Source organism: Asterias rubens, chromosome 6 (genome assembly GCF_902459465.1).
Source record: "Asterias rubens chromosome 6, eAstRub1.3, whole genome shotgun sequence".
In the NCBI taxonomy this organism is placed as follows: domain Eukaryota; kingdom Metazoa; phylum Echinodermata; class Asteroidea; order Forcipulatida; family Asteriidae; genus Asterias; species Asterias rubens.
In genome coordinates this window covers 6,086,761-6,112,196 of record NC_047067.1, presented here as the reverse complement: position 1 = coordinate 6,112,196, position 25,436 = coordinate 6,086,761, and the positions used below count along the sequence as shown (strand labels likewise).

Sequence of the window (25,436 nt, the reverse complement as noted above, 5' to 3'; positions counted from 1 at the left end):
AACATAGTTACTCCTACAATTAAAGTAAACTTATTTAAACAATTTCTCTATATAACAAACTGAATTATGAAGTTGTGAACATTCTTAACTTTGATATGATATAAAAATTACTTCCTATCTGACACAATTGACAGAAAATTACTAAAGAACCTTTGGTCACACTTTATGGACACTGTACGCATTACATTGACCTGGTTAACAAATACTTTGCAGATAACAGCTACAAAATTCAGCTTGAAAAAAAAATTTTACCTAAAAAGGGCACAACAAAAGCCCCTGTAGAAGGTTATTCGACCGAAAATTGATTATCAACTGGAGAAATATTAATAAACAGAAAGCAGTTCACTGAAGCTCACCCGACCAATCCAGTGTTGAAAACCATTTCCCCGGAAACTGATGTTTCATGGCCGAAGGAGTACCCTTTGAATTTGCTGCCATCATTAAGGACTAAGTAGGCAGCCCTTGGCTATGAAGAAGGAAACAAAAACAACAATAAACGGGCTAGGATTTATAAATAACTCAACTTTTTTAAGAAACCTATGCATTTACTCAGTGAATGAGCATCTCCATGAGGAAAGTAAACATTTGTACTGCAACATTTGCGAAGAAACATAGAGGGAATTACCTCCATTTCCTTAATAATATTATTTAAAAACAGAAAATTTATATGGCACACAGTATGTGGAGGACCGTTCAAAGGCGCCGGTTGCTAGCAAATCACTGTGGTTCAATCGAGAGATTGAAAAATTAGGTCTAAGGATGGCGTTTGAATGATGACAGATCAGTTGGGTCAAGGAATTCATTAGAGACTTGGTGCACAGCTGGAAAAGGCCCAGTCCCCTTAGCTTTGCCAGGCGAGTTTTGGGAACAGATAGATATCTGTGATGAAAAAGACTTGAGCCCTTTTCGCAAGTTGTGAAGTTGCTAGCAGGTCATGTATGTTGGATGGAGCTAATCCATGAAGGGTTTTGAATGATTGTAAGGAGCAGAATTTTGAATTTATTCCGTTTTTAACAGGAAGACAATGACGATTGTGGAATTACATGATATATTACACTCATTAGCCAAAATCAGGCCTGTATGCTTCGTTTCTGAAAGGGCAAGGGCACTAAGGCATTTTTTCCCTGCTAAAGGGTACCCTATATTTGTTAAGTTCTACTGGAGCATTTCAAGGGCACCAAGGCAGTGAACACGCAGGGCATGGAGGCAATCACCTTTGTTGCCTCTGTGAAGTATCCGTCCTCCAAAATGATAAATATTAGATATTTGTTCTGCTAAGACAATACCTTCTCATAGCTGCCCCATACAGATGCTGATGTTGACAATGGCCTGAGCTTCAAGAGGCCAAGCTGAGGTCCCACTTGGTTCTTTAAGATTGACCCTAGCCTCGCTAGATGAGCCATTCTTGTGATGTGTAGGGATTGCTTTGGCGATCACTGACTCATCCTTTTACAACTCCGCAAATCTGAAAGGAATGACGTTGTACAATGATATGACGAGAAAGGTCTCGATTCGGATAATTTGTTTAGTCAAATCAGTGATGGAATGACTGTTTTGTAATTTTTTTAATGGATCCTTCCATTAATGAATAAAATGCTGTTAGAAACTTTGTTTGATAATAACACAATCTACAGACTCTTCACCAGGCCTGGAATTACACTCGGGCCAATGGCCTCCATTGCCCCTGGTCTTGGCCCATAGTGACCTTCAAAAGTTTCCCATTGACTTTAAGATTTTCCAATGGAAGTCCCCTTTGCAAAATGTAAATGGCTTTCCCCTTTAACATGTTTGAAGATTAAATTCCAGGCATACACAAAAAGCATAAAATACAATTTCTCCCAACCAGCGCAGAATTTTGTACATCAATAAGTATTTCATTGTGATCTATATGTATACCATATATTTTTTTATGATTTCATGTTAGCAATTTGAATAATGCTGCATACATGCATGATATCTGTCAGGTATCTGCAATTCTGTTTTTATTTTAGTTAAGTTAAAAACCATTAGTAACCTGGGTTTTTTTAAACAGAAAGTCACAGTCTGTCTGCCTCATTCACAGCCAATGAGACCCAATAACATTAAACCCAGTAGATACATCACATGTAAATCAGGTTGCAAATACGTTTAAGAAAATCCATTCTTCGTCAAATTGAAGTAACCATGACAACCGACTTTGCCAGATGAAACAGTACTAGCAAGGCTGTCTCAGTGTCGAATACACCCCCCCCCCCCTTCACAAATCGAATCCAAGGTGTCATGTATCATCAATAATAAGCAAAGCTGCAGTGGCTGTTTGTAAGGCTACTAATGCCTTCTCGATGCTGAACACACGCCCCCCCCCCTTCACTACACGGAACCTTCGCACGCCACATCACTTTGTACACTCTTTCATAAAAAAAAAAATTCAATTCTCTTTAATTTGTGTCCACATCCAAGCAAATTATAATATAGCCCTTATAAATAAGTGCAAGAACCACATGTTATCCCATCCCATAGCAATGCCAACCGTCTGTTTTCATTTATGCATCATTTGAAACGGTGCAATTTGTAAATTTGATGTTATCAGTGCATCGGAGATAAGGAAATCTTTCGTATATTGAATCGTTCTGTGAACAATCAATAAAGTCCTTTCGCAAATAATTTTTAAAATGCTTCCTGCCTTTATAGCCATTGGACACTTTCGGTAAACAGTATTGTCCAAAGACCCACACTTCGTGTATCACAACTTATATATAAAATAACAAACCTGTGAAAATTTAGGCTTAATCGGTCATCGGAGTCAAGAGAAAATAACGGGAAAACCCACCCTTGTTTTCTGCACGTTTCGCCGTGTCATGCCATGTGTTTACTATAATCCGTAATTCTTGATGTCGAGAATTGATAATTGTTTTAATGTTTTCTCAAAAAGTAAAGCATTTCACGGAATACCATGATAAGCAAGATAAGTCCTTTACCATTACCTTCTGTAAACCCTGTTAGTTATTTGTAAATCTGTGAACTTTTTTTTTTTCTGATCCCTTCCTTTCTATTTCTTCTTTTAAGTAATTAACATGAAACCAAAAAATGTGTGAAAATTGAAGAAAATTTGTTTTGGATGGGAGATGTTCCAAGTGTACGAAATCATGATTTGAATCAGTACCACCATAAATTACAGTATAAAAATTATTTCTAAATTTATTATTTTGGCAGGTGTTTTCGCCCAAGGTTCAATTTACATTCAAGTCAAATTTTCACAAATCTGTAATTCTATAAAAGTAGGCAATAGAAATAAATAAATACATGTAGTAAATTTTCGGGTTCAACATTGTGTAAATCTCTCTTGTGGTAGTGTTGGCTCTGAAATGAGCCCGTGTGGTCTCGACATTTTGAAAAGTATACTTGGCTCAACTTCACCCGAAAGTTAAGTAGGTAATATCTCTGAATTTTAAAACATGCAGGTGCACCTAGATTATCTTTAATCTGAAGACTATTGATCTCATCCCCCTTGAACCCCTACAGAGTTCTTCCTAAGCTCCTCAAGATGAAGATGCCTATTTAACATAAACTCAAGTGGTTGGCCATGTGTATTCCTATTAGTCAAAGAAAATGCTCCCTCCATACTAACTCGCTGTATTGCTTTATTTGGCCTGTAAAGGAGGGAGAGGATTAGACTTGTAATAGTCTGCACTCCAAACTTGGCGTACAATCCAATAGTAGTTATGTTTAATATAGTGAGGAATCTGATTACATCAAGAAATTAATCTGAAATTATTTCACATTAATAACTCAAGATCCTTAAACATTTGTTTATAATAAAAAACAATTAAAAGTACATTTTTTGTATTATTAATTGTTCACAATGCGGGACAAATAATTGTGACCAATAAATAAATAAATAAATAAATAAATTTATGGATCTGTTTTACTAATTAACAAACAAGTATGATAACTTTTGTGCCAATATCACAAATTTGTTCTAATCAAAATTTGATATATTATACGAAGCTTCAGAGTGAGAACGTCAACGTTTATAGATTAATTTACATAGTTTGTCTTGTTTTACCCCTGGCAGTTGTCAAAAGGAGCTCTTCCTGGGGCCCTCAATAAAAAATTGTAATGGGGGAAGTTATTTCAAGCTGTCACTTTACAGAAAATATGTCTCAGTAAAATGTGTTCACCCACGTGTTAGGGACGGGTCCAACATTCTCCTCACTCCTCACAGGAAGTCAAGTGGTGAAGTGCCACTAAAAGTCAACTGTCAACAACAATTCTTGGATATACGCCAACAAATAATAGTGAATACTGAGCAGTTCCGGACTGAGGAAAACATGTAAAGCGCAGTCATGAACTGCCCCCCCCCCCACACCACAATGTTTTAATCAGGAAAGCTGCCCATGTTGTACAAGGACAAGTCTGTGATATGAATGTATCCTACTTCACAATGTTTTAATCATGAAAGCTGCCCATGTTGTACAAGGACAAGTCTGTGATATGAATGTATCCTACTTCAAACCACGCCACTTTCATACCCAGTTAAAATAGAGGGTAGTGTGATTGCATCATCAAGGTTGTTTTAAGGTCACACCAGGACAGCTGGAATAATATTCAAACTGGAGTCTCTGCTGACACTACAGTCTTTTCCTCTTGTATCTGAAATCATTCAGTAAACCAAGACATGATGAGTGAAACTTGTAATGTTGTTCCACTGCTGCAATGCACTAGACATTTGTGTTCACTAATCCAGAATCCACATAAAAAACGTTTTTATGAAACATTAATTTATTGTGGGAGTGAGTAAAACCAAATGTGCCCAATTTCATAAAGCTGTTTTGCAGAAAATACTGCTCGACAAATCTCTTTGCTAAGCAAGAACCGAGTCTGGCACCAGCCACAATAATGCAAACTCAATGTAATTTGGGCTGGTAATCTAATTTTCTAAGCAATTTACTATTCTGTGCTTAGCAAGTTTTTGTGCTTACATGCTTTTTGAAATTGGCCCAGATGACATGAACACAATTACATTTGCTTACACTTTTTTTAAATGCTGACATTGTTTTGACATTAGAAGTTATCGGTTGTCAAACACAGAAATTAGCCATTATCTCTGAATGATTGGACTTTATAACACTGATTGCATTTATTGAATGCTAATAAATTAATGTCAAAAAAATTGTTGGCAGCAGATAGCTAGCAGCTATGGCAGTGTACTCTGCAATTGTAAACATTTACAGGGTCGATCATAAAAACTGAAAAGTAACTTGTTATTTGGGACAATTTAGTACATTCTCTTTTAAATGCTAACTTAACTTTGACATTAACTAACTCATGTCAATACTACCACCTCAAAATTCTGAAAAAGTCACTATCTGTAAACTTCTTACATCTCATTTCTCTCAAAATGCCTAATTAATAACTCAGTAGTGTGAATATTTTAGACACACCAATTTTACTAACTGCCCGATTTCACCCACAAACCTGCAGTGCAAACATTTTATCTTAACACCAATTTCACTCACTGCCTGCACTTTAGGGTGAATATGAAAGCAGCCTGTGTAATGTGATGCAAAAAGTATTCAAGCTAAACAGAAAGGTGCACGCTGGCGTGTCCAACCATCCTTTGGGGGGGTTATAAGAGTTCACCCAATGGAGGGAACAAATCCATTGTGTGATTATAGGCCACCATTTGTGATTCAGGTACTTGGCAGGAAATCAATATGAACGACTTGCCGAGAGGTGTTCTGCATTATTAAAAATAGCAGCATGGGAATTGAGAGGGTGGCGGGGACGGAGTGGCGGGCATGTTTTTTCATTTCCTTTCATTTTACTCTTGGGAATTTTACTCTAATTTGATGAATAACTTGGGGATTGACTAAATAATGTCAGTAATATTTTATGAGTTTGATCAATTTTTGTTTTATCATTGAGTTGTACACACATGGTAACTGGACCTTCACAAGTATGTCAATTCAGTTTCATTTTTATCTCTGAACACCAAAAGTAATTTACTTTTTGTTAACATATTTTATTAAAGTGGACCACAAGGGAAACTGCAAATGGTAGATTTCATAGTATTTTACAAGTTGTTAGTTATGCAAATTTATCTGATACTTGTAAGAATTAACAATTCATATACTGGATTTCATAAAAACATAGTCATAACCAAATTTACTTTTTCAAAGTAAGAGGGGTTTTTTAATTGAAGAAATTACTGTAGAGTCAAGAATCAAGATGATAAAAAAATAGAAATACCCAGACAAACAAAGATAAAATATTGCTTCTAACTTTAAGTAGGGCAATGTCTAGGGTGCTGTTATTTTCAATAGGCTACATTTTTATATTAAAATTTCACACATTGAATCCATTAAGCCAAGTTCATACTTCACACGAAAGGGATGCAAATACTATCGGGAACAACGGCGCATACTGACTATTGCGTCACCAAATTAGTCGGTGCTAGGTAGTAAATTTAAAATCAAGTTTTTAAAGTCATAGTTGGGGCAGGGAATATTCCTCAGTTTGGGAAGTAAGTCCTTTGTATCTAGGTTTTTAAATAGGTCAATGTGATTTTATGAATTGTTCAAGACCAATATGACTCGCTATTTTATCGATTTAACACCAGGTACAATTTAAAAAAGCAGTAACAATCATCATAATTCATATTCATAATTCATATAATTCACTAGGAAATTATTTGTCATAATTGTATTGTATTTTGTAAATGTAATGTAACTCAACCTTTCATTGTCATCCCTTGTAAAAAATTTAAATATGAAAAAATAACCACACAGGGTCAAACAATAATCTCAGGACAGTAGCTCATCCAATCCCAATCTCCTATCCCGCCCTACCCACAAATAGCATGGAGGAAAACTCCATGATATTGATAGTTCAGTGCTGCAGCATCCTGCCATGCAGTACCCCACTGCATCATCATCATCATCATGTATTGGGTAGAATTTAATACTTTATAAAATGTCACTCTGATTTTCAGTCCATGTACACACGCATCACTTTTGTAATATTCCTGATTGTGTTTTTCAAGCACACCAACAATATTTACAGACGCCTGTGCATGCATCCATATTCACCATGGATGAATGAAGAGACCCGAATTCACAGAAGAGCAAAGAACATCAAGCCCCAAAGGTGATGTCAATTCCATCCATCAAATGGCTCAGTTGACAGTTGTATTGAATGATAGAGCAAGCTCTCCTTGTTTGCATTGTTAAAAAATGGACCTAGCTTACCTTTCTGATGGAACTGGCGATTCAGCGAATGTTTTAAGTTGAATTGTAACTTCCACAGTACAGTATGTTTTAATACCAATACGATCTTTGGTAATACTATGTGTACTTGTCCGTCTATCGGCCTCCTCCAATGCTCAAAGGGGGTTCTTTCTTTGCTTTTAATGGCATGAATGGGCGCTCATTACACGTCCATTGACTCAACAGCTGCTTGCCCTGCACTGATGATGAGACAGAGCGCGCGCCGAACCCTAGTCTAGTCTGTGTGTGCAGACTTTTTAGCTAGCTGCAGATCAGAGCACGTGGCATAACTCTAACACCTTTATAAACAACACGAGCGAGATGCGTGTGGCATACCATCGCTGCTACATGCTGTATCCCGACAACATACGGAAGCGCGATATTGCGCCCTCGCTCGGTGTTTCGATGTTCTTTCTATTCAATTAGCAAAGCGTGTATGGTATTACAAAAAGCATTTGCTAATAATTGGTGACAAGTTAGTACATGTATACGGGTAACATTTAGCCCACCTTGTTGAGCTGTTAATGGCTCCGCTTTTAACATCGGTCTCATCACTGTTAATGGTGACAGTGATGAGAGTGAGACCGATGTTAAAAGCGGAGCCATTAACAGCTCAACAAGGTGGGCTAGTGTAACATTATGATATTCATGCCATGGTAAACACGTTCCCTAGAATAATTTTCTTGTGTTTTCGTCCCTAATCTAAAACCGAATATTTTGTCATTGTCTTCGATCTCTTTATGATGTTCTTGGCTATAGTAGGCTGCTGACGTGATGTGGGGGAGACCAGCAACTTCATGAAGCCTACGAACTTGCTTATCACACAAAAAATTGCTGACTGGTTCCAGCCAAAATACCGTAAAGTTTACATTGTTGCAGCAACGGCCCCACATTTCTTTTTTGCTAAGCAAAGAAATTAACATTACATGTGTATTAGTAGTTTTTGCCCATAGGGCCCAATTTCAAAACGTAGCCAGAGCTCCAATATTATTCTCACTCGAAAAAAGGTCATTTTGCTAAGCACAACAATAAAATGTCAGCAAATTATTGTCCGCAAGGTGTAGAGGCAAAACAATAATGCTTTATGAAATCTTACATTAATCCAGTAATCCCCAACTCATCTTTCCACTTTCTATTTATTTATATGTTTTCTGTGGTTGTTTGCTTATATTTGTTTATTGCACAAAAACTTAATGGCCTGAAGGTTTCGACCCCTTTCTCGAAGGCTAAAATGATGTTAAATATACAAAAGTAATCAAGTGGCGTTAACACGTAGCATATATACATTATATGTATGCAAATTCAGTTTTGTAAAGTTGTGATTTTGTTTGTATCAATACATAAAAGCTTTCATCTTGACACCACGCGTGCCATACATGCTCACTGCTCAGCCGACTCTGCATTGAGATGAGGAGCTGGTCGATGCATACAAATCAAGAACATTTTTATGCATTGCGCCGCCCATAATCACATGGTGTTTTTTTTACTGCGCATGTCTGTTACGTAGCTGACCTCATCACTCAGGAAAGGTCATCATACATCGTTCTTTTCTGATCTAGGTCTGCTCGGCCTAGATGTCCTGAAATTTCCATCCGATGAAATCCTCTTTTTGAAGAGGCATCCAGCAAGGAAACTTCTTCTAAATAATAAGGACAGGTTCCTTAGGTGAAGGGAGATGAGGGATAAGGTGAGATTACTTATGTCTTGTTTTATTTTCCGTTTTTTAGACTAACTTTTTCAAGGCATGGTTTACAGTGTTGTGTGATAGGGTTTGACTGGGCGAGCAGAGCGATGGTTTTTGGTTTGGAAAAATTTAGTTTCCTTTTTATAACTGCAACACTTACTATTGGATAAACTGACTAAATATAATTGTTATCAAACATATGTCGAGCTGACGGTGAATTATTGTGTCTTCTAATTTAAAATGGTGGGACTAAAAAGGGTGGTTAATTTTCCACTTGAGCCGCTCGACTCGGTCACTCCACGCACTCGCCAACGACACGGGTGAGGGACAATCCACCATTTTGATTTATTGAAATGCAAAGGCATTACTGAATCTTGATTGTAAAGTCGACTAAACATCCTGGAAACATCAACTTTTATGTGGAGAAGACAATGGATACATGTGGGGAAAATGTACTCGTAGAACTATTTCGGTTTCGTCCGGCTATCGTCGCCCGTAACCTCATCGGTTTATATCTCTCACGCCTTTATAACGACCCATGGTTCAATGAATTTGTTGAAACATCAAATAAAGTTTAGTGGCAATTTATTTAATGTGGATTATGAGTTGTGTGTAGACTGTAGTAGGTAGGGGCCATTTGTAGGACCATGTGCTTTTAAATCATTGTCATGATTGTGATCTATTGTCACATGTGCCAGCCAAACCAAGGTTGGTCAATCATGAGGGAGTGAAAATAATCCAATGTCTAATTTTTGTTTTTCTCTCCTTTTTTCATGTCTGAATCTTGCAGTGGAGGAAGAAGCGTATGCGAAGGTAAAACCAAAATTAGTGTTTAAACAAAATTTTATCTTTGAGACTTTGATTTTGATTTGAGTGTGGATACATTTTTATTTCATTTATCCATTTAAATTTTTAATTAAATCAATTTTTTATGTGGGACAAGATAAGATTGTTGAAGTTAAGGGATTCATGCGCTGAAATTTTTTTGTGGAGAGATCGTTGAAGTTTCTGTTGATTGGTGGATTGGAGGAAATGCTGGTGGATTGAAATACTTATTTAATAATATTTCTTTGCCTTCTAAAGCTGAGGCCGAACCTAAGAAAAATTATGAACAGAATAGCGTCCTGTCTTTTTTAACGTAACAACACAATTAAAATTTATAAGGCGCTATTCCATCAAGATCATAGCGCACTAGAAAGAAATTAACTTGGAAAAACTAAAGGTAAGTCTTAAAGCCATCTGACACTTTCTGAACAGAACAAAAATTAAAAGTTCACAGATTTACAAATAACTTACTGGGTTTACAGAAGGTAATAGTGAAAGACTTCCCTTGAAATATTAAGCCGTGAAATGCTTGACTTTTTGAGAAAACATTAAAACAATTCTTGATATCGAGAATAGCGGATTTATTTTAATACATGTCATGACACGGTGAACTGTGCAGAGTGTGGGTTTTCCCATTATTTTCTCCCGACTCTGATGACCAATTGAGCCTAAATTTTCACAGGTTTTTTTAATTTTATATATAAGTTGTGATACACGAAGTGTGGGCCTTTGGACAATACTGCTAACCGATGTTGTGCAATTGCTTTAAGGACTTTACGAAAAGCAGAAAGAGTATTAGATTTCCTAATGCTTGCCCAACTTAATTTAAGCTGCAATCTTTGTTCTTTAAACAAAAAAGGGTTGCCTCTAAAAAGGAAGTGGGTAGAAATACTAAACATTTTTTCTTCTTTTTTTTGCTCAATGTGCAGTAACTATGTACCATGAGCAAAAATCAGTCAAGATGCGAAGCAACCCACCATTAAGATGCTATAGCTAAATTATATTTTGAGTTCTATTCCTGATGTGTCAAATGTACTTTATTCATTGCAGACTGAAGCGTAAGAGGAGAAAGATGCGTGCACGTTCCAAGTAGATGGCCAGCTCTCTCCCAAGAAACATCCAAGGAAGGACTGACTGGCAACATTCCAGCCACCATCCACACACCTCCCAAAGTCTCATCAAACAAGTATCCAGCAACTGACTTCAGTCAAGTGCCGATAACCAAGACTCGACCAGCAACTGCAAACATTTACTCAAACAACGGAAATCAAGATTGATCAACCAGCAATCTTTATCAGCGAGCTTCTCTCGCCAACCAAGGAGGGAGTCTTCTGCTAGCTTGATGTCTGACCCTTGTTTCTTGGAAGTGAAGAACAGACTTTCACTAGACGAACACTCTGCCCGTCCTTATCGAACAGTTGGAGGGACTTGATTTGTATAGCGAGTGAAACTGGCTTTGATTAGTGGCGAAAACAAAATCATGAATGGTTTGGTGGAATTTGTATTAAAGGCAGCATCGACATGTGTCTAAAAAAAATTGTCTCACTTTGATATTTTATTGTGGTGAAAATGTGTTGTTTCCTCGTGTGTGTTTTTTTAAGGAATTTACATAATTGAAAGTCTATTATATGAGCCTTTAATACAAAATTTATGGATACAATCATGCATGTAGGGGTGTCGTCGTCTCTCCCTTTCCCCTCCCCCAAATAACGAAACAAAAAAGGAAACGTCTGAAACACGAGAGCTATGTGCAAAATTTACCAAATGGATGAAGTTTTGCCATCAATTTAATAAAATCCAACTTGGCTGCACATTGGGTTCAGTAATAGTACATGTACTGATTGCAGGCCTGGCTTTGATTGTTATCATTTAAAGGGACAAGGGGCGTTTTGGGTTGGTAACTTAATTTTGTGTTTTAACTGCAAACCAAACTGGTTACGGGCCTGGCCATGATTGTTATCATTTAAAGGGACCAGTTGCCTTCAGGTTGGGCGTATTGGGCTGTGAACTTTTTTGTTCAACTGCAGGTCATGTTTGTTATAAGGAACGCCACACAATTTCCAGGTTGTCTTGTGCTAGTCTTTGTAGAGCATGTGTATAAGTTTTAAACTGTACAAGATTTCCAAATTCATTTTATAATGTACTGTACACTGTTTACACTGTTTACAGCTCAAAATCCAAAGGCAATGTTCATTTTAACACGTGGTGATTCGTTGATTATGCCATAACTGCCAATTTGGAAGTTTCGCCCAAATGTTCCAAAAAATTCCACAACAAACGAGTACAAAACGACAATGGAAGCTTGCAAATTTGTTTTTACAAATTTATTAAGATCACAAAAATGTTATAAAGGAAGTTGTCCAGTTGACAAAACGCATGCCCAATTATTTCAAATTATGTAACATTGAATGTGTGGTACAAGTAATGCCAACACAAAATTCTCAAAAATGTTAAATCAATTTCACAATGTACATGTACTAGTAGAATTGATAGCAAGTCTGAGATTTCAAATTTGTTTTTCTGCATTGGCCACACAGAAAGTCATTTGGCCCGTTGGCCATCAGTACAAATGTCCTAACTTGGCTCCACTGGTCTTGTCCAAGACTGTAGACGTGCATGTTCAGGATATAGTGATGCACGATAGACTGATTGTACTGATTTGTGCATGTAAATGATAGGCCACAAGTCCCTGCTTTTGTTACACCATAGTCTAGAGCTACTTTGTCATTGATAGAGGTCAAAAACGGGAAGAAGGGGTCGTCTGTAGATCAGGGAAATTGGTCAATAGAGAGGTTTTGCAAGTCAACGGATACAGAAACCGATATGGCGACACTTTGTGTTCATGTGATGCATATCAGGCACTATTGTATTTTGCATACACATTGGCTACTGCAGGAGCTCATACCTGTCGTAGAAAAACGGATACTGCAGCCATTTAGCTGTGTTTTTGTCCCAGATCAAAAACATTTCCCACGGAATTGCTTTCACTGGGGTGGTATCATTCTTGATATAGATAACAAGGTCATTTGCAAGCAAAACGATGAGAAAATGCTGTGTATAAAACACAGGATCTCTATAGGTCATGCTTGTCGAGAAAAACCCTCATGATGAATGCGGGCACACTCATGTGACACATATTTTGCGAAACAAAATCCAACACGCAACTGACGTGAACGGATACGGTTGTCATATCATCTGTATCTGTATCCACACGTGGAGCCATCCCAGCACCTTGCGTTTAAAAGGTGATGGAACGAGCAAATAACTAAATCTTGGGTACTTGGTGTCTCTGCTTCACCTGCAAGGGGTTGCTATTTCATGCAATACTGTTTAAGCTGGCTATTGGTCATGATGAAAACCTATTGCATCGGGCCACTATGCATCAGATTTCTTTTAAATTTTTGGTTGGTAAGAAAATTACACAACCAAAATACGTTTTTTCCCAAATGCAAACCAACTTTCATTTGAAATTTTTTTCAAAATGGCCGACAACAAGTTTCTCACTTCATGCATAGTCGTTGCTGAGAAAAATAATTACGGTGTTCTTTTCAAGACCCAAAAATTATGGTTGCCAACCAGTACACTGTTGTTCTCTTAAATACTCGCTTGCCAAACGGGTATTATGAACTAGTATCTGAAAGAGGTCTGGACATGTAACATCCAACACTGCCTCAATTTGGTTGGTCTGCCTCAATTCAATATGGATTGGATTACAACATTATGGACGTGCAAATGTTGACCACAGTTTACTAAATTATCCATGTACATGTATACTTTTCTCAACTAAACGAAAGCTTCCAACAAATTGTTTGTACTGATACAAAACAAACAAGTGCAAATACATACATGCATAAAGTATAAAAATGATGCCTGCAATGAAATTCAAGTATTATACAGCAAAAAAAACGGGATACAGATTTGTAAAACCTTTTCTTGTTTCCTTGTTCATTATCAGAATATTTGTATTTGTTTCTGCATTCGTATCAAAGAACTTAATCCTACAATTACAAAACAAGAACATTAAAAATATAGATTTCTTCAAATTGAGATACTGTTGTAAAGTACCAGAAGCATATTTATTATCTTTTACAATTTTATACAAATACCAATTTCATCATAAAATTACTTGGGTGGTTTGAAACATTTCGGTTTCTACTTGATAGTAAAACATTTGTAGCTATACATGTACATTGAGTACATTTATTGGGTCATCTTACACCCCAAGTCTTAACTAACCCTCCTACTAATGACACATTTTCCAGTGAGTTGACCAACAAATTCAAGCTATTCAACTTCACTTGTCAGGGTTGGCCCATGACCTTTTTATTTAGCAGGACCAGTTAGCTTGTCATTTCACTAGTTCGTGAGCTCTTCACTAGTCCACAGTTCAAATAGAATAGTGCTTGTCAAAACTGGACCACTTGGAGTGAACATAGTGTTGTCGGAATGTAGAGACTAGTAGTCGCCACACTTACCACAACATTTTGTTGCTGTGGTAGTGGAGCATCAACACATCCACAGTGGGTGATATTGCATGTCAGACAGTAGAAGAGCTTTAATAATTATTACTTTTTTCCCAACAACTCAATGTTGATTAGGAGGGGGGACAAAGTGTGTTTCTGATTGTCACTGGGACATCTGATGTCACACTTCTAGGCTTGGGACATCTGATGTCACACTTCTAGGCTTGTGAACAAATATCGGACACCAGCCGTGCAGTCTTGTCCTGAAGATTGTTGCTCAGTTGTTGACAGCCTCTAAAGCAGAATTTGATCACAGCATGATCCGCGGATCTCTTTGTCTGGGAGAATGATAGCATTCTGGATCATCACCTCCGCAGAAATAGACACATTGCTGCCTGCATTTCAAAGAAAGACAAATCTCAAGTAAAAATCAACCATTGGTAAAATGAATTGAAATAACTGGCCTATAAATGTACAGGTTGTACGAGGACAGACACTGATTCACACTGCACCTTTGATAGCAAAATACACTGAATATGAGTTGTGCACACTGAATGCTAACATATTGTAACAGCAAATGATGATTTTTCACTGTAGCAAACCCTGATACACAATGAGTAGCATGTTGCTTCTTTACAACAAAAATTGCTCCCTGTACTAGAAGGTGCAGTCTGCCCCAACCAGCCCCTCCCCCCCCCCCCCAAAATAAAAAAAATGTCATTAAAAAACTGTCATTAACAAATAAAAACTGCATGACACTAAGCTTTCGGAAAGCAACAATCCTAACTTTAATTCAGTCAAGCAACTTTTCTGTGTGGTTTCAATACAAAATAAAATAACACTGATGTTTCCCAGTTGCATTGATTGCTGTCTTATAACATTGTTATCGAGTGTTCACTTACCAACATATCAAGATAAACTTGATGTGAAGGCATAATGGAATGGAATAATGGATAATGTTAATAATGGTCGGGGCAAAGTGGTCTAGCACACCAGTTTTTAAAGCCTGGTTCATACTTCCTTAATCCTTTGAATGTGATTCAAATTTTGGCGTCACGCAGCTCTGTTTTCGCTGCAAATATTTCACAGAAGTTGAACACGGCTCACTTCTTCTGAACTATCTCTTAGCGAATTTTGACTATTTGTTGCGAATTTTGTGACATCAAAATTCGTATCACATTCGCATGAAGTATAAACCAGGCCTTAGTCATCAGTGTGTGGGTTCGAACCCAGGTGTATAAATAAGGAACCTGCGAGTGCCAAGATGGTTTTATTTTGGATTGACCCCCTTAGTGCTGATATAACCATCTTGAGATGTTCCCCAGGAAGTCGAGAAAGTTTGAGGAATGGTCCAGAATGTCGGATGAACAGGGCTGATTATGTTGCATGATTATGGCTGATTATATGATGTGAACCATTTGTTATTACTATTATAAATTATTACAAAATTAATAAATTACAAAACCCAATCCATTACTCAAAATCAAACACTAAGTTCTTCATTGAAGATAAAATTAAGTTTTGTGGTGCACTCATTTTTCAAAAGATCAGATTCCTTGAAAGCATAACAATTGCAAGTCTCTAACCTCATGTAAACACTTCAAATATGGTATTATAATAATAATAATAATAGTAGGTATTTGTAATGCGCCAAATCAATCTTTACAGTTTTGTACATTTTCATTCCGGGAATTTTTATTTGAATTTCAATCATATTCAATCAAATTGGCGCTGACTAAATCATTTTCACTTGCAACAAACTTTTGTTTGGAATGTACAGACACACTTTATTGTTGACATGAAATGATGTTGTGGTCTAAATATCTCTCTGAAAGCATACTGATTAAATTACATTTTAAAAGGTTTTATTTAGTACCTTTTGTATATGAAGTTTTTGGCCATGAAATGAATCAATACTCACTGTGAATGATGATGTATTCAATATGATTTACGTGTAGAATTGTTTTTAGAAATAAAAGTGAAAATCATAGAGCAATGTTTTTAGTTAGTCCGTTGTACATGCTAAAATAATTTTCATCTCACTGAGACGAAAATTATTTGTGGGAAATAATTTTTTTCTCATTTCTCAAAAACTTTTCTCAGCAAGGGAATCTTTCTATATCATTATTCTCTTTAAACCGTGTAAGTTTAATGTAAATCTGTGGATGTTTGTGTTTTGTGTCGTTCGAAAAGTACCCAATCCCTTTTAACCATTTGAACGTGAGATTAGAGACTGGGAATTTAATTTCCCCTGCTCTCATAAAACACTCTATCAATTGGAAAATGAGTGCATCCCAAAACTGCATTGAGTAAATCTTTGGGATTAATACATACAGATGAGAAGATGAAAATGGAGGGCGTTAGAGAAGAATCTGATTCTTGATGCTATAGCCAATCTCTTTGTGAGGAAGCACGATGGAATTAAGAATGATGACCTCTGGAGGTATGGCCACATTGCAACCTAAAGAAACAGCAAGAAAAAAACAGCGGGTGATAGACCTTTATCATGGTATGGCCATCTTGATTTTTCTCCATTCCAAATCATTGTAACCAAACTGAGGCTGGACGAACTATAATAGTCTGGTGCCATGTTTGCGCAATAAATGTTGGCATTCATTACTGTTAATGGAAACAGGGAACATGACCAAGATGGTGACAGTGTGACTATGGTGTCTAAATGGCAAAGCTTTGTGATCTTTCATTCACTATACATGAGTTAATTACAGGCCTGTATGCTTTGTTTGGGAAAGGGCACGTGCACCAAGGCATTTTCTCCTTGATAAAGGGCACTCGATGAGGATATTGTAAATTTCTACTGGAGCATTTCAAGGGTACCTAGGCAATGACCAGGGGGCATGGAGGCGGTTGAATGGGGGTACGATGGTTATTTTTAGACCTACTGTCGGCGGTACAAATTATTACTGCATCTCTTTGGTGGCATTGACTTGAAAATTTATTGAAGAATATGGCACAGGAATGGCACAAGTGAGTAACTCCACACAAGGCAGCCAATATTAATGAGATAAAAAATGCAGAAAATATATGAAATGTAAGAGCTGGTGTGTACATGTATGTTGAATGAAATGTTACATAGCTATTTAGTACAGTTGTCAAGGTTTTATTTTTTTATTTGGTTTTCTTTCATCTAACAGCTTAATTGATCAGTTGACAAAGAACTGTTCTCCCTTGGGCCCTGGGAAGATTTATCTTATCCTTAGCAAATACATTGGTTAATTAAAGGGATTGTGTTATTACTTAGATTGTATGCGTTCGGTGATCGAACTAACCTGTGAAAATTTAATTTCAAAAGTTGGTCAAATTTTTCAGATATTGCCGAAAAATCTAGAACAGTCTAGTTATAATCAGCGCAGGAAGAATAATCTGCATTTGGAAGACACAACAATCTGAGAAACATTACTGCAGCATCGCTTCTCAGATTCCAACTTTTTGGGGATACAAAGTGAAATCTTTTTTCCATAACAGCAGTACTTCAAAATGAAAATTTCCTCAAAATGCATGATACTGATCCAAAGCTGCTGCACTTCTTACCAAGTAAGCAAAATGCATTATACTATTTGGCCGTTATATAACACTATGCTACTGTATTTGTTACCAAGTTTTACCCCCGATAATTTTCATAGTCACTACCAAACAACTACACACCCTTTAAATGTTACACTCTAAAGTGAACAAGAGACCACTATAAGAATCAATGACCTACAAGGGCTTTTAGAAAAGTAAGTAGTCCATAAAAATAAAAAAAATGATAATGGGGAAAATGCCTGCTTACCTAGAATTGTGATTGATGGTGTTAGCTTGCCATGCTCGTCAAACAAGTTGTCGCTTTCCATTTTGGCAAACTTGTCGTTGGGGTTAGGATCTTGTGGCGTCCCCTCGACCCTTGACCATGCTCCCACAGAGCTGTTCCATCCCACTATGCTGTGCAGTATGCAACAGTGGTCCTGTAGTCAATTTAAAAAATGAAGTTGTTCTAAAAGCAGGCATGATATCTGACCCTTTGAAAAAAGTTGAAAAATTTTATAGAGTACAAGTGATGACCTACATGTACAGTTGTAACAGGCTTTAGAAGATTTATCAGGCTATTTTATCACAATTTTTCTGATTTTTCCAAGGTCATAAAGAAATCAGACCAAGTAAGAAGAATTTCATGCCTGTAAAAGAAACATGGTGTGAAAATGGTAGTTGAAAATAAAGAACAATAAAATAGACAAACACCAACTTTTCCTGTCTATTGAGTGATGCTCAAATAAAAAAGTTTTTTAAGAGCTTCATTTTTTGTGTGCCAACGATCTTTCTTTGGTTGCTTTGTTATTGAATGAAAACAATACATGTAGGTTGCTGATATAAAATTTTTTAAAATTACATACACAAAAAAATTGAATAAACCATGCCTTTCAGCACATTTTGAGCTCTTTGTGACTGTTCAGGATCAAAGTTGACATGGTAGCCATCAGAATTTGCGACTATTTTAGTTTGGTAAAACCTCCAGAAACTTTGTTTGTAGTGAATACAATCACAACACTTCACCTGTAGACTGGCGCCTTCCAGGATTATAGATTCCCTGACTCGTACCCCTGGTCCAATAATGACAGCAGCACCAATAGTTACATTAGGACCCAACTGGAAAGATAAAGCAAATGCACAATATTCTGCTGTTAACAATATACTTTTAAAAACTTTTTTTTTAACAGAGCAAGGACTATTTTAGAGAAAGGAAATTAGGCACAATTGTACGAAAGCCCTAAGACGTGATCAGGATAAAAGTTTAATCAAGATTTGTATGTAAAGTAGTTATGTGATTCTCAGCTGAATGTTATTTTTTCTCGTAAAAAAAAAAGTGCATGCACTTAAAAAAAATATTATCTTGTGGGCGAGCGGCCCAGTGGACTTGACTAAAGCTCTGGTGTTTCTGATCAGCAGACTGTGGGTTCAACTCCCGGTCCTGACACTTATGTCATTAGCAAGACACTTAAAGGCAGTGGACACTATTGGTAATTACTCAAAATAATTATTAGCATAAAACCTTACTTGGTTATGAGTAATGGGGAGAGGTTGATGGTATAAAACATTGTTAGAAACGGCTCACTCTGAAGTGCCATAGTTTTCATAAAAGAAGTAATTTTCCACGAATTTAATTTCGAGACCTCAGATTTAGAACTTGAGGTCTCGAAATCAACCATCTAAATGCACACAACTTCGTAAGACAAGGGTGTTAAGACAAGGGTGTTTTTCCTTTCATTATTATCTCGCTAGTTCGATGACTGATTGAGCTCAAATTTTCACAGGTTTGTTATTTTATGCTTATGTTGAGATACACCAACTATGGAGGCTAGTCTTTGACAATTACCAATAGTGTCCACTGCCTATAATCAGTATAGCTTTGTCCTTTTGAGGTGATACAAAGCCATAGATACTACGTGTTGAGTAATGTGCGTAAACCTATGTGACACCCTACATACCGTAGCCGTGGCATCCACACGAGCAGTGGGATGGATAAACACATCTCCAAAGACACGAGGCCCATTGTCGTTGTTTTGAGCCAATCTGTCGGGATGAGTGTCATGGTACAGTCCTAAGTAGAGACGGTTGGCATGGATGGCTGACCTGTAGGAAACAAGTTCAATAATCTTAAAGTTAAATAACTCAGACTCAGTCTGCTACGCTAGTGTTATGTGACGGTCATCCTAATAGGAGGACAGAGTCTTCGTCTTGATGGTCAGATCCTGGATTCACAGAAAGCTTGACTGATTCATGTGTGGTTGGTCAAGACAAACTTAACATTGTTTTTGCTCTTGAAGATTCCTTATTAAAACTGAGGTTCAAATACAGAAGGAGGTAGTGAAGTTAAGGAGTGTGTGCCCTCTAAGCTAAGCTTGGGCGATATCACGATATTATCAAATATCGCGATACTAATTTGGAAACGATTTCGATATCGGATAGTTTTGGTTTTAATCAAAATATCGATATATCGCGATATATCGCGATATAGATTAAATATCGCAAAATCGCGATGTATTTCCTAGCTGAAACATCTTGCACCCCATAGGTTTGGAGTAAAACCAGAAGAATAGGTCATAAGAACACCTCTCTTATGCTATGACTGTCTCTTCTACAACTTTCAATGGGAGTTAGAAGACTGATGTCAAATTCAATATATCGCGATTATATCGAATATCGCGATATATTGTCGGCGATATATCGTGAATAAAATAAATCGATATCGCCCAAGCTTACTCTAAGCTGGACCCAATTTCATGGCTCTGCTTATCCTAAGTAAAGAATCGGCACTTACGGAAGCAGGGAATTCCGTGAAAGTGTATTTCACAGGTGAGCGGGGAATCGTAAGCATAGAATTCAGTGCTAGGCAGAGCCATGAAAGTGGGCCAAGATTGCTCCAATAACGTACTGTGTGGCATTGTACATCCACAAACCTCCAAAGTTAGTTATTTTTCTCTACTCTAGAAAGAATTCATAAAAGAAATGAAAATTTCATAAAATATTGATGAACTCTTTTACCCAGCAGACTTGATTTGACTCCATACCAAATCTTCACAGTTGTAAACAAACAGCTTCCCGGTGCCGGCCAACGGGGAGAAAATGTCTTGCTCCAGGCGAATGATGTCCTTGTTGCTGGAGAAAGGATCATCACTGAAAGATAAAAAGCAAACACTTCAATTTCGATCCTTAAAAAGTATCTACACCTTTCGATACCAAATAGTTTGTTTTTGCTTTTGAGTTTTACAGGCTTGACTGTTAACCTCTGATGCATGGACTTCGCACATCAGAAATATGCAGCATTTTATATTTCCATTCCCTAACAAAAGATGTAGAGTCTTGAGTTAGGTAATTCCTATAGCAGTTCTCTAATACAGGCCTGATACTTCATGGAGGCAATGAAGGCAATTGACTCCATGCCCCTCAGGTCAATGTCTTGAAATGCTCAAGTAGAAATTTACAATTTGCTCACGGGGTACCCTTTACCAAGTTGAAAATGCTTTGGTGTCTTTGCCCTTTCAAACACAAAGCATACAGGCCTCCTAATCAATAAAAAGCTACTGTTGATTGAGAACAACAAACTGTGTTTTACAGAAAACAAAAACACATCTTACCTCATGATCATCGATTGGTTCTCTTTGAAGACAGTTGAGATGTGTTCAAAGATCTCCGGCGTGAAGAGATAAAGACCACAGTTGATGATGCTACTGACAAAGGTCTGGGGTTTCTCAACATAGTGCAGCACCTGTGAAGAATCAAAACAAAAAAAGACAAGAAGTTCTAGGGTTTTGCACAGCACTGGATGCATGCAGTTACCACTATGAATTTTCTTTTAAATTATTTTATGTAGGGAGCCCAAGTGTGCTCTGGTTTACATAATCCATAATAAAAAGTTAACTTTGGGGGTCGCATACTGTAGACTCACTCTCTTTACCTTTTGTAGCTGGCTGTGAGCATGAGAGAGCAAATTGTTTTCACTCTGTATTTCTCTGCTTTTTTATATATATATTTTGGTAAATGCTCATCCTTTTTAATTAGAGGACTGGCCTCCTTCCTGTGCCTCTACACTTACATCGGGCCTAAGATTGAACACCGGACCAAAAACCTGTGGCCAGTGATTTCAATGTCAGGCAAGTAAGCCAAAGACAGGACATGTCTTGTTTTGGGTTTTGTTTTCAATTCAACATCAATATTTGAAAGAGTTATATTCAAGTGTTGAGTTTGAGCCTCACAAATATCTTTCAATCCTGCCGAGTATCACCCATAAAACAGATAGATAAATCTGCTCTTGGTATTTGTTCAACTAAAACAGTTGAGATGATAACACCTTTTACTTATTTTGAACTGCATGGATAGTCCTAAGTTAGGACGAGTAACTGGTCCTAACTTGAGATAAGACTAGTCCTAACTCTTTGTGAAATCGACCCCTGGTACAGTAAAGATTCTGAGCTACAACTCCTGCGGTCTTCAAGGTTTTTTTTCTTTTCTGACTTGATGTTGTTGAGCCCGTTACACTTGCTTTAAAACCACTGCAACCGATGGATTTGTACATACACATTTACATGTCAATCACTCACTCACTCGGTCGCCCACAGGCGAGCTTGAGAACGGCTTTTCCAAGCAATTCTGTCTTACATGTCTTAACAGTGAATACACCTGTTTACCATTATTGCATCACACTGTGTGAATTCTAATTATACTCAGGAAGTTAGTACACACAGACCTTCACAGACCTTCACAAACAAAACAGACCACTAACCTCATTTGTGTCCGAGTCCATCACAAGACATCCATAGTTCAGAGACTGTTTCTTGGTTGCCTGGGAGAAAAATTAGAACAACTTGATTATTAATCAGTATTCAGAATCAACCAAAATCAACTAAAATATTTGTATTTAATTTTTACAATTTGTATTTAATGTGTGAGAAGCACTGCATACTCGGTACTCTCACAAGTCCTGTGTAAATAACCCACTACAGGCATGCCAGTACTACTCCTCAGGTGGGATTTGAACCCAGGTCCACATCATTCTAACTCTGTGCCGTGGCTTCTGTATTCTGTGCATTTGCACAGGGTTACCGCCACAATTATAAGGGAAAAATTTAATGTGATTGACTTTTGAAGAACCATTGACTCCATTTGTTAAAAGTCAATTATCCATGGGGGTGCCCTATGGCTACTGCTCATGGTCATTCATTATTGCCCTCCACTGGAGGGCTACATGCCAAGTGGCCAGAAAGACACTCAAACTATATGCTGTAGTTGAAATTTCTTGAACCTTGCTTTGTAAGCTTTCTAGTGCAAGGAGCTAAAACAATGATGTTGGTGGGGTTTTTTCTTGGCATACCTCTGTTGCTAGCAGGGTGAAATGTTTCCCATTGCCCTTCAGCTTGTGGAACTCAAGCATTTCAACCAGTGGAAACTTGCAGCACAGATCACCATTGAAGACAAAGAATCCTTGAGGCTGGCCACTTAGAATTTGATCTCTGAAATGGTACAATCCCCCGGCCGTCCCAAGAGACGTGTACTCCTGTAGATATCTAGACAATCAAAAACATAAACCGGCGAGTTGATACTGGTTTCATACATGGACTTGTAAATACTTATAAATCTCAAATGTTGTCCGTGTCTGCTGTGCATGCCCTCATGTCAGCTGTGAACATAAATACACACAAAACACTCGCAGACTGAAACTTCTATGATGATCATTTGAACTTCTTTATATATGGACTTTGTTCTAAGTGCTTATTGAACTCTCAGTTTCCACACATTTTCGGTTTCCAGAAGGGTGCTATGGATGTGAACCAAAACACCAGTGTTTACAGTTAACCACTTCTTTTCAACTATAAGTGTTCTTGGTTCTTTTATGTGCGCCACCAATCCTAGTACACTGGACTTACAGCTTATGTACCTTCTGAAAGACAAAGCAATTATGGTTTAAAAGCATATTGCTCAAGGACACAAGTGCCACATGCATGTCTCATACCCAAACCATGCTGATCAGAAACACCAGAGCTTGAGTCCGGTGCTCTTAACATCTCGGCCACAACACGCCGTAAACACAACAGGCGAGCAACTGTCCCAATGTATAAAATAGGAACAAGACTTGCATGGTCTATTGAACTTGTACTACTTCATTGGATAAAACAGAGCAGCCGTTTTGCTGACTGAAGACTTAGAAGTGACAAACCTAATGTTGACATTGAACTCTCTCTGTGATGCCGTTAGGAAACGGTTAAGCGCTTCACTCGGCTGGTAGAATCCAATCACTAATATCTCCAGCAGATCTTTCACCTGAAATCAACGCCCAAAAAAAGTACAGTCATAGAAGACTGCTCATATTTTTCAATACACAAATCCAAAGACCTATCAAATGTTATTTCATATTAAGAAGTGATCATTGCCAAGCCAATAAATAAAACGATTACTATTTATCTAAGAAATTGTTTACCAGAAGCCATCTAGGCAATCAATGAATCAATGAGTGACTTTTTTACGGGGTTGGGGTTGGGATGGGTCATACCTTACTACAAGCTTCGATGTGATGATGAATGATGGGAAAACCAGCGATTGGAAACAGCGGCTTTGGAAATTCCAGTGACAAAGGCCGAAAACGGGTGCCTGAAAAAAGAAGATAAAATAAAAAAAATTACAGTGGATTCTCAAATGAACTTTTTTTCCCTTGCAGTCTTGTGTAGTTGGCGATAAGAAAAAGGTCTTTTGAGTTATTTGCAGGGTGACCTTTCATGTCATTTTAAAGTTACTAGTTTGATTCTGCCTGCCATCAGTCTTGATCTTGGTCTTGGTATTATTGAAAAACTCCAACTGATGAAGCAACACTCAATGGGAGATTAGAGATTGAGAGTCTGTAAGAGTACGTCTTCTTGAAGCAACTTCTTCTGTGTAAGCACAGACTCCATTACATGAGCAAAAGTCATAGTCCTTTCACAAGTATTGATCTGAATCTGCATTATCTTATTCTTACAATATTAATCATCATTAGTCAGCAAAGCATCCAATTTAACTCTATTCACTTCAATAAAAAAAAAATTAATAGAAAATATAAATAAAATATAAATGTAAACAAAACTTAGATTATACTATAGAAGTAGAACTTAGAAGATGCAATTTACAAATAAATTAAAAACCTGGAATTTTTTAAAACAAAACATCACCACAAATTTAACTTCATGGACAGGACAACCCATGCAGTCAGGTGGGAAATAGAAACCCAATCAACATACAATACAACAATTATGAAGACTAGGGTAGTAATAGGATTTAGGAGTCTCTAGCTAGCAAATCAAAGTAGTAGGCCTACCAGAAAAAAGGGTTCAAAGACTAAACTAAAGTCTGAATTAATTAAAGAAGCGCGGTACAGCTTACCTTTCTGTGGCCCTCCAATGAGAATAACTGCTTTGTACAACATCTTTCCGATGCTACATGAACACAGCTTGCAAAAAAAAAATAGATCGAAAGAGCTTTTTGAAGTTACCAAAAGTATCAGCCAGTTACCGATGATGTGGATGTGTCGTCTGTATTTGTGTTGTTGACATTCATCCACGTACAACTTTTATAGCGCCCTCTCTTGATTCTGTCATGATTGATTCGCTTTGGCTTATGGGTGTAAGTGTACCCAGTGTCCCTATTTATCTCTGTACGTTATTTTGGAATCAATACGTTGGGTATCTGACTAAATCT

General features: G+C 37.3%; 2 protein-coding genes and 1 long non-coding RNA gene across 3 annotated transcripts in view; 1 reads left to right on the top strand and 2 right to left on the bottom strand.

Moving 5' to 3' along the window:
* The window catches only part of LOC117291237 (carbamoyl-phosphate synthase [ammonia], mitochondrial-like), a 35,042-nt gene extending 27,516 nt beyond the window's left edge, over positions 1–7,526 (bottom strand). Inside the window, exons 1-3 of the mRNA XM_033772852.1 lie at positions 7,230–7,526; positions 1,287–1,465; positions 357–466 (exon numbers count right to left, since the gene is read on the bottom strand). Coding sequence (XP_033628743.1) covers positions 357–466; positions 1,287–1,403 — 227 coding nt within the window. The 5' untranslated portion in view covers positions 1,404–1,465; positions 7,230–7,526. The remainder of the gene's footprint in view (positions 1–356; positions 467–1,286; positions 1,466–7,229) is intronic.
* A 1,246-nt stretch (positions 7,527–8,772) lies between these two features.
* Positions 8,773–11,225, top strand: LOC117291183. Its single transcript, XR_004519136.1, has 3 exons — positions 8,773–8,934; positions 9,722–9,744; positions 10,807–11,225. It is a non-coding gene; the product is annotated as an uncharacterized LOC117291183 (long non-coding RNA).
* A 550-nt stretch (positions 11,226–11,775) lies between these two features.
* Positions 11,776–25,281, bottom strand: LOC117291182 (mannose-1-phosphate guanyltransferase alpha-A-like). The gene is made up of 12 exons (XM_033772762.1): positions 25,122–25,281; positions 24,259–24,356; positions 23,926–24,029; positions 23,083–23,275; positions 22,495–22,554; positions 21,350–21,480; positions 20,757–20,888; positions 19,700–19,844; positions 18,768–18,860; positions 18,010–18,181; positions 16,554–16,680; positions 11,776–14,614 (listed from the first exon to the last, which is right to left on the bottom strand). The coding sequence occupies exons 1-11, from the start codon at positions 25,162–25,164 to the stop codon at positions 16,580–16,582; spliced, it is 1,272 nt and encodes a 423-aa protein (XP_033628653.1). The 5' UTR covers positions 25,165–25,281; the 3' UTR covers positions 11,776–14,614; positions 16,554–16,579.
* Positions 25,282–25,436: the final 155 nt, after the last annotated feature.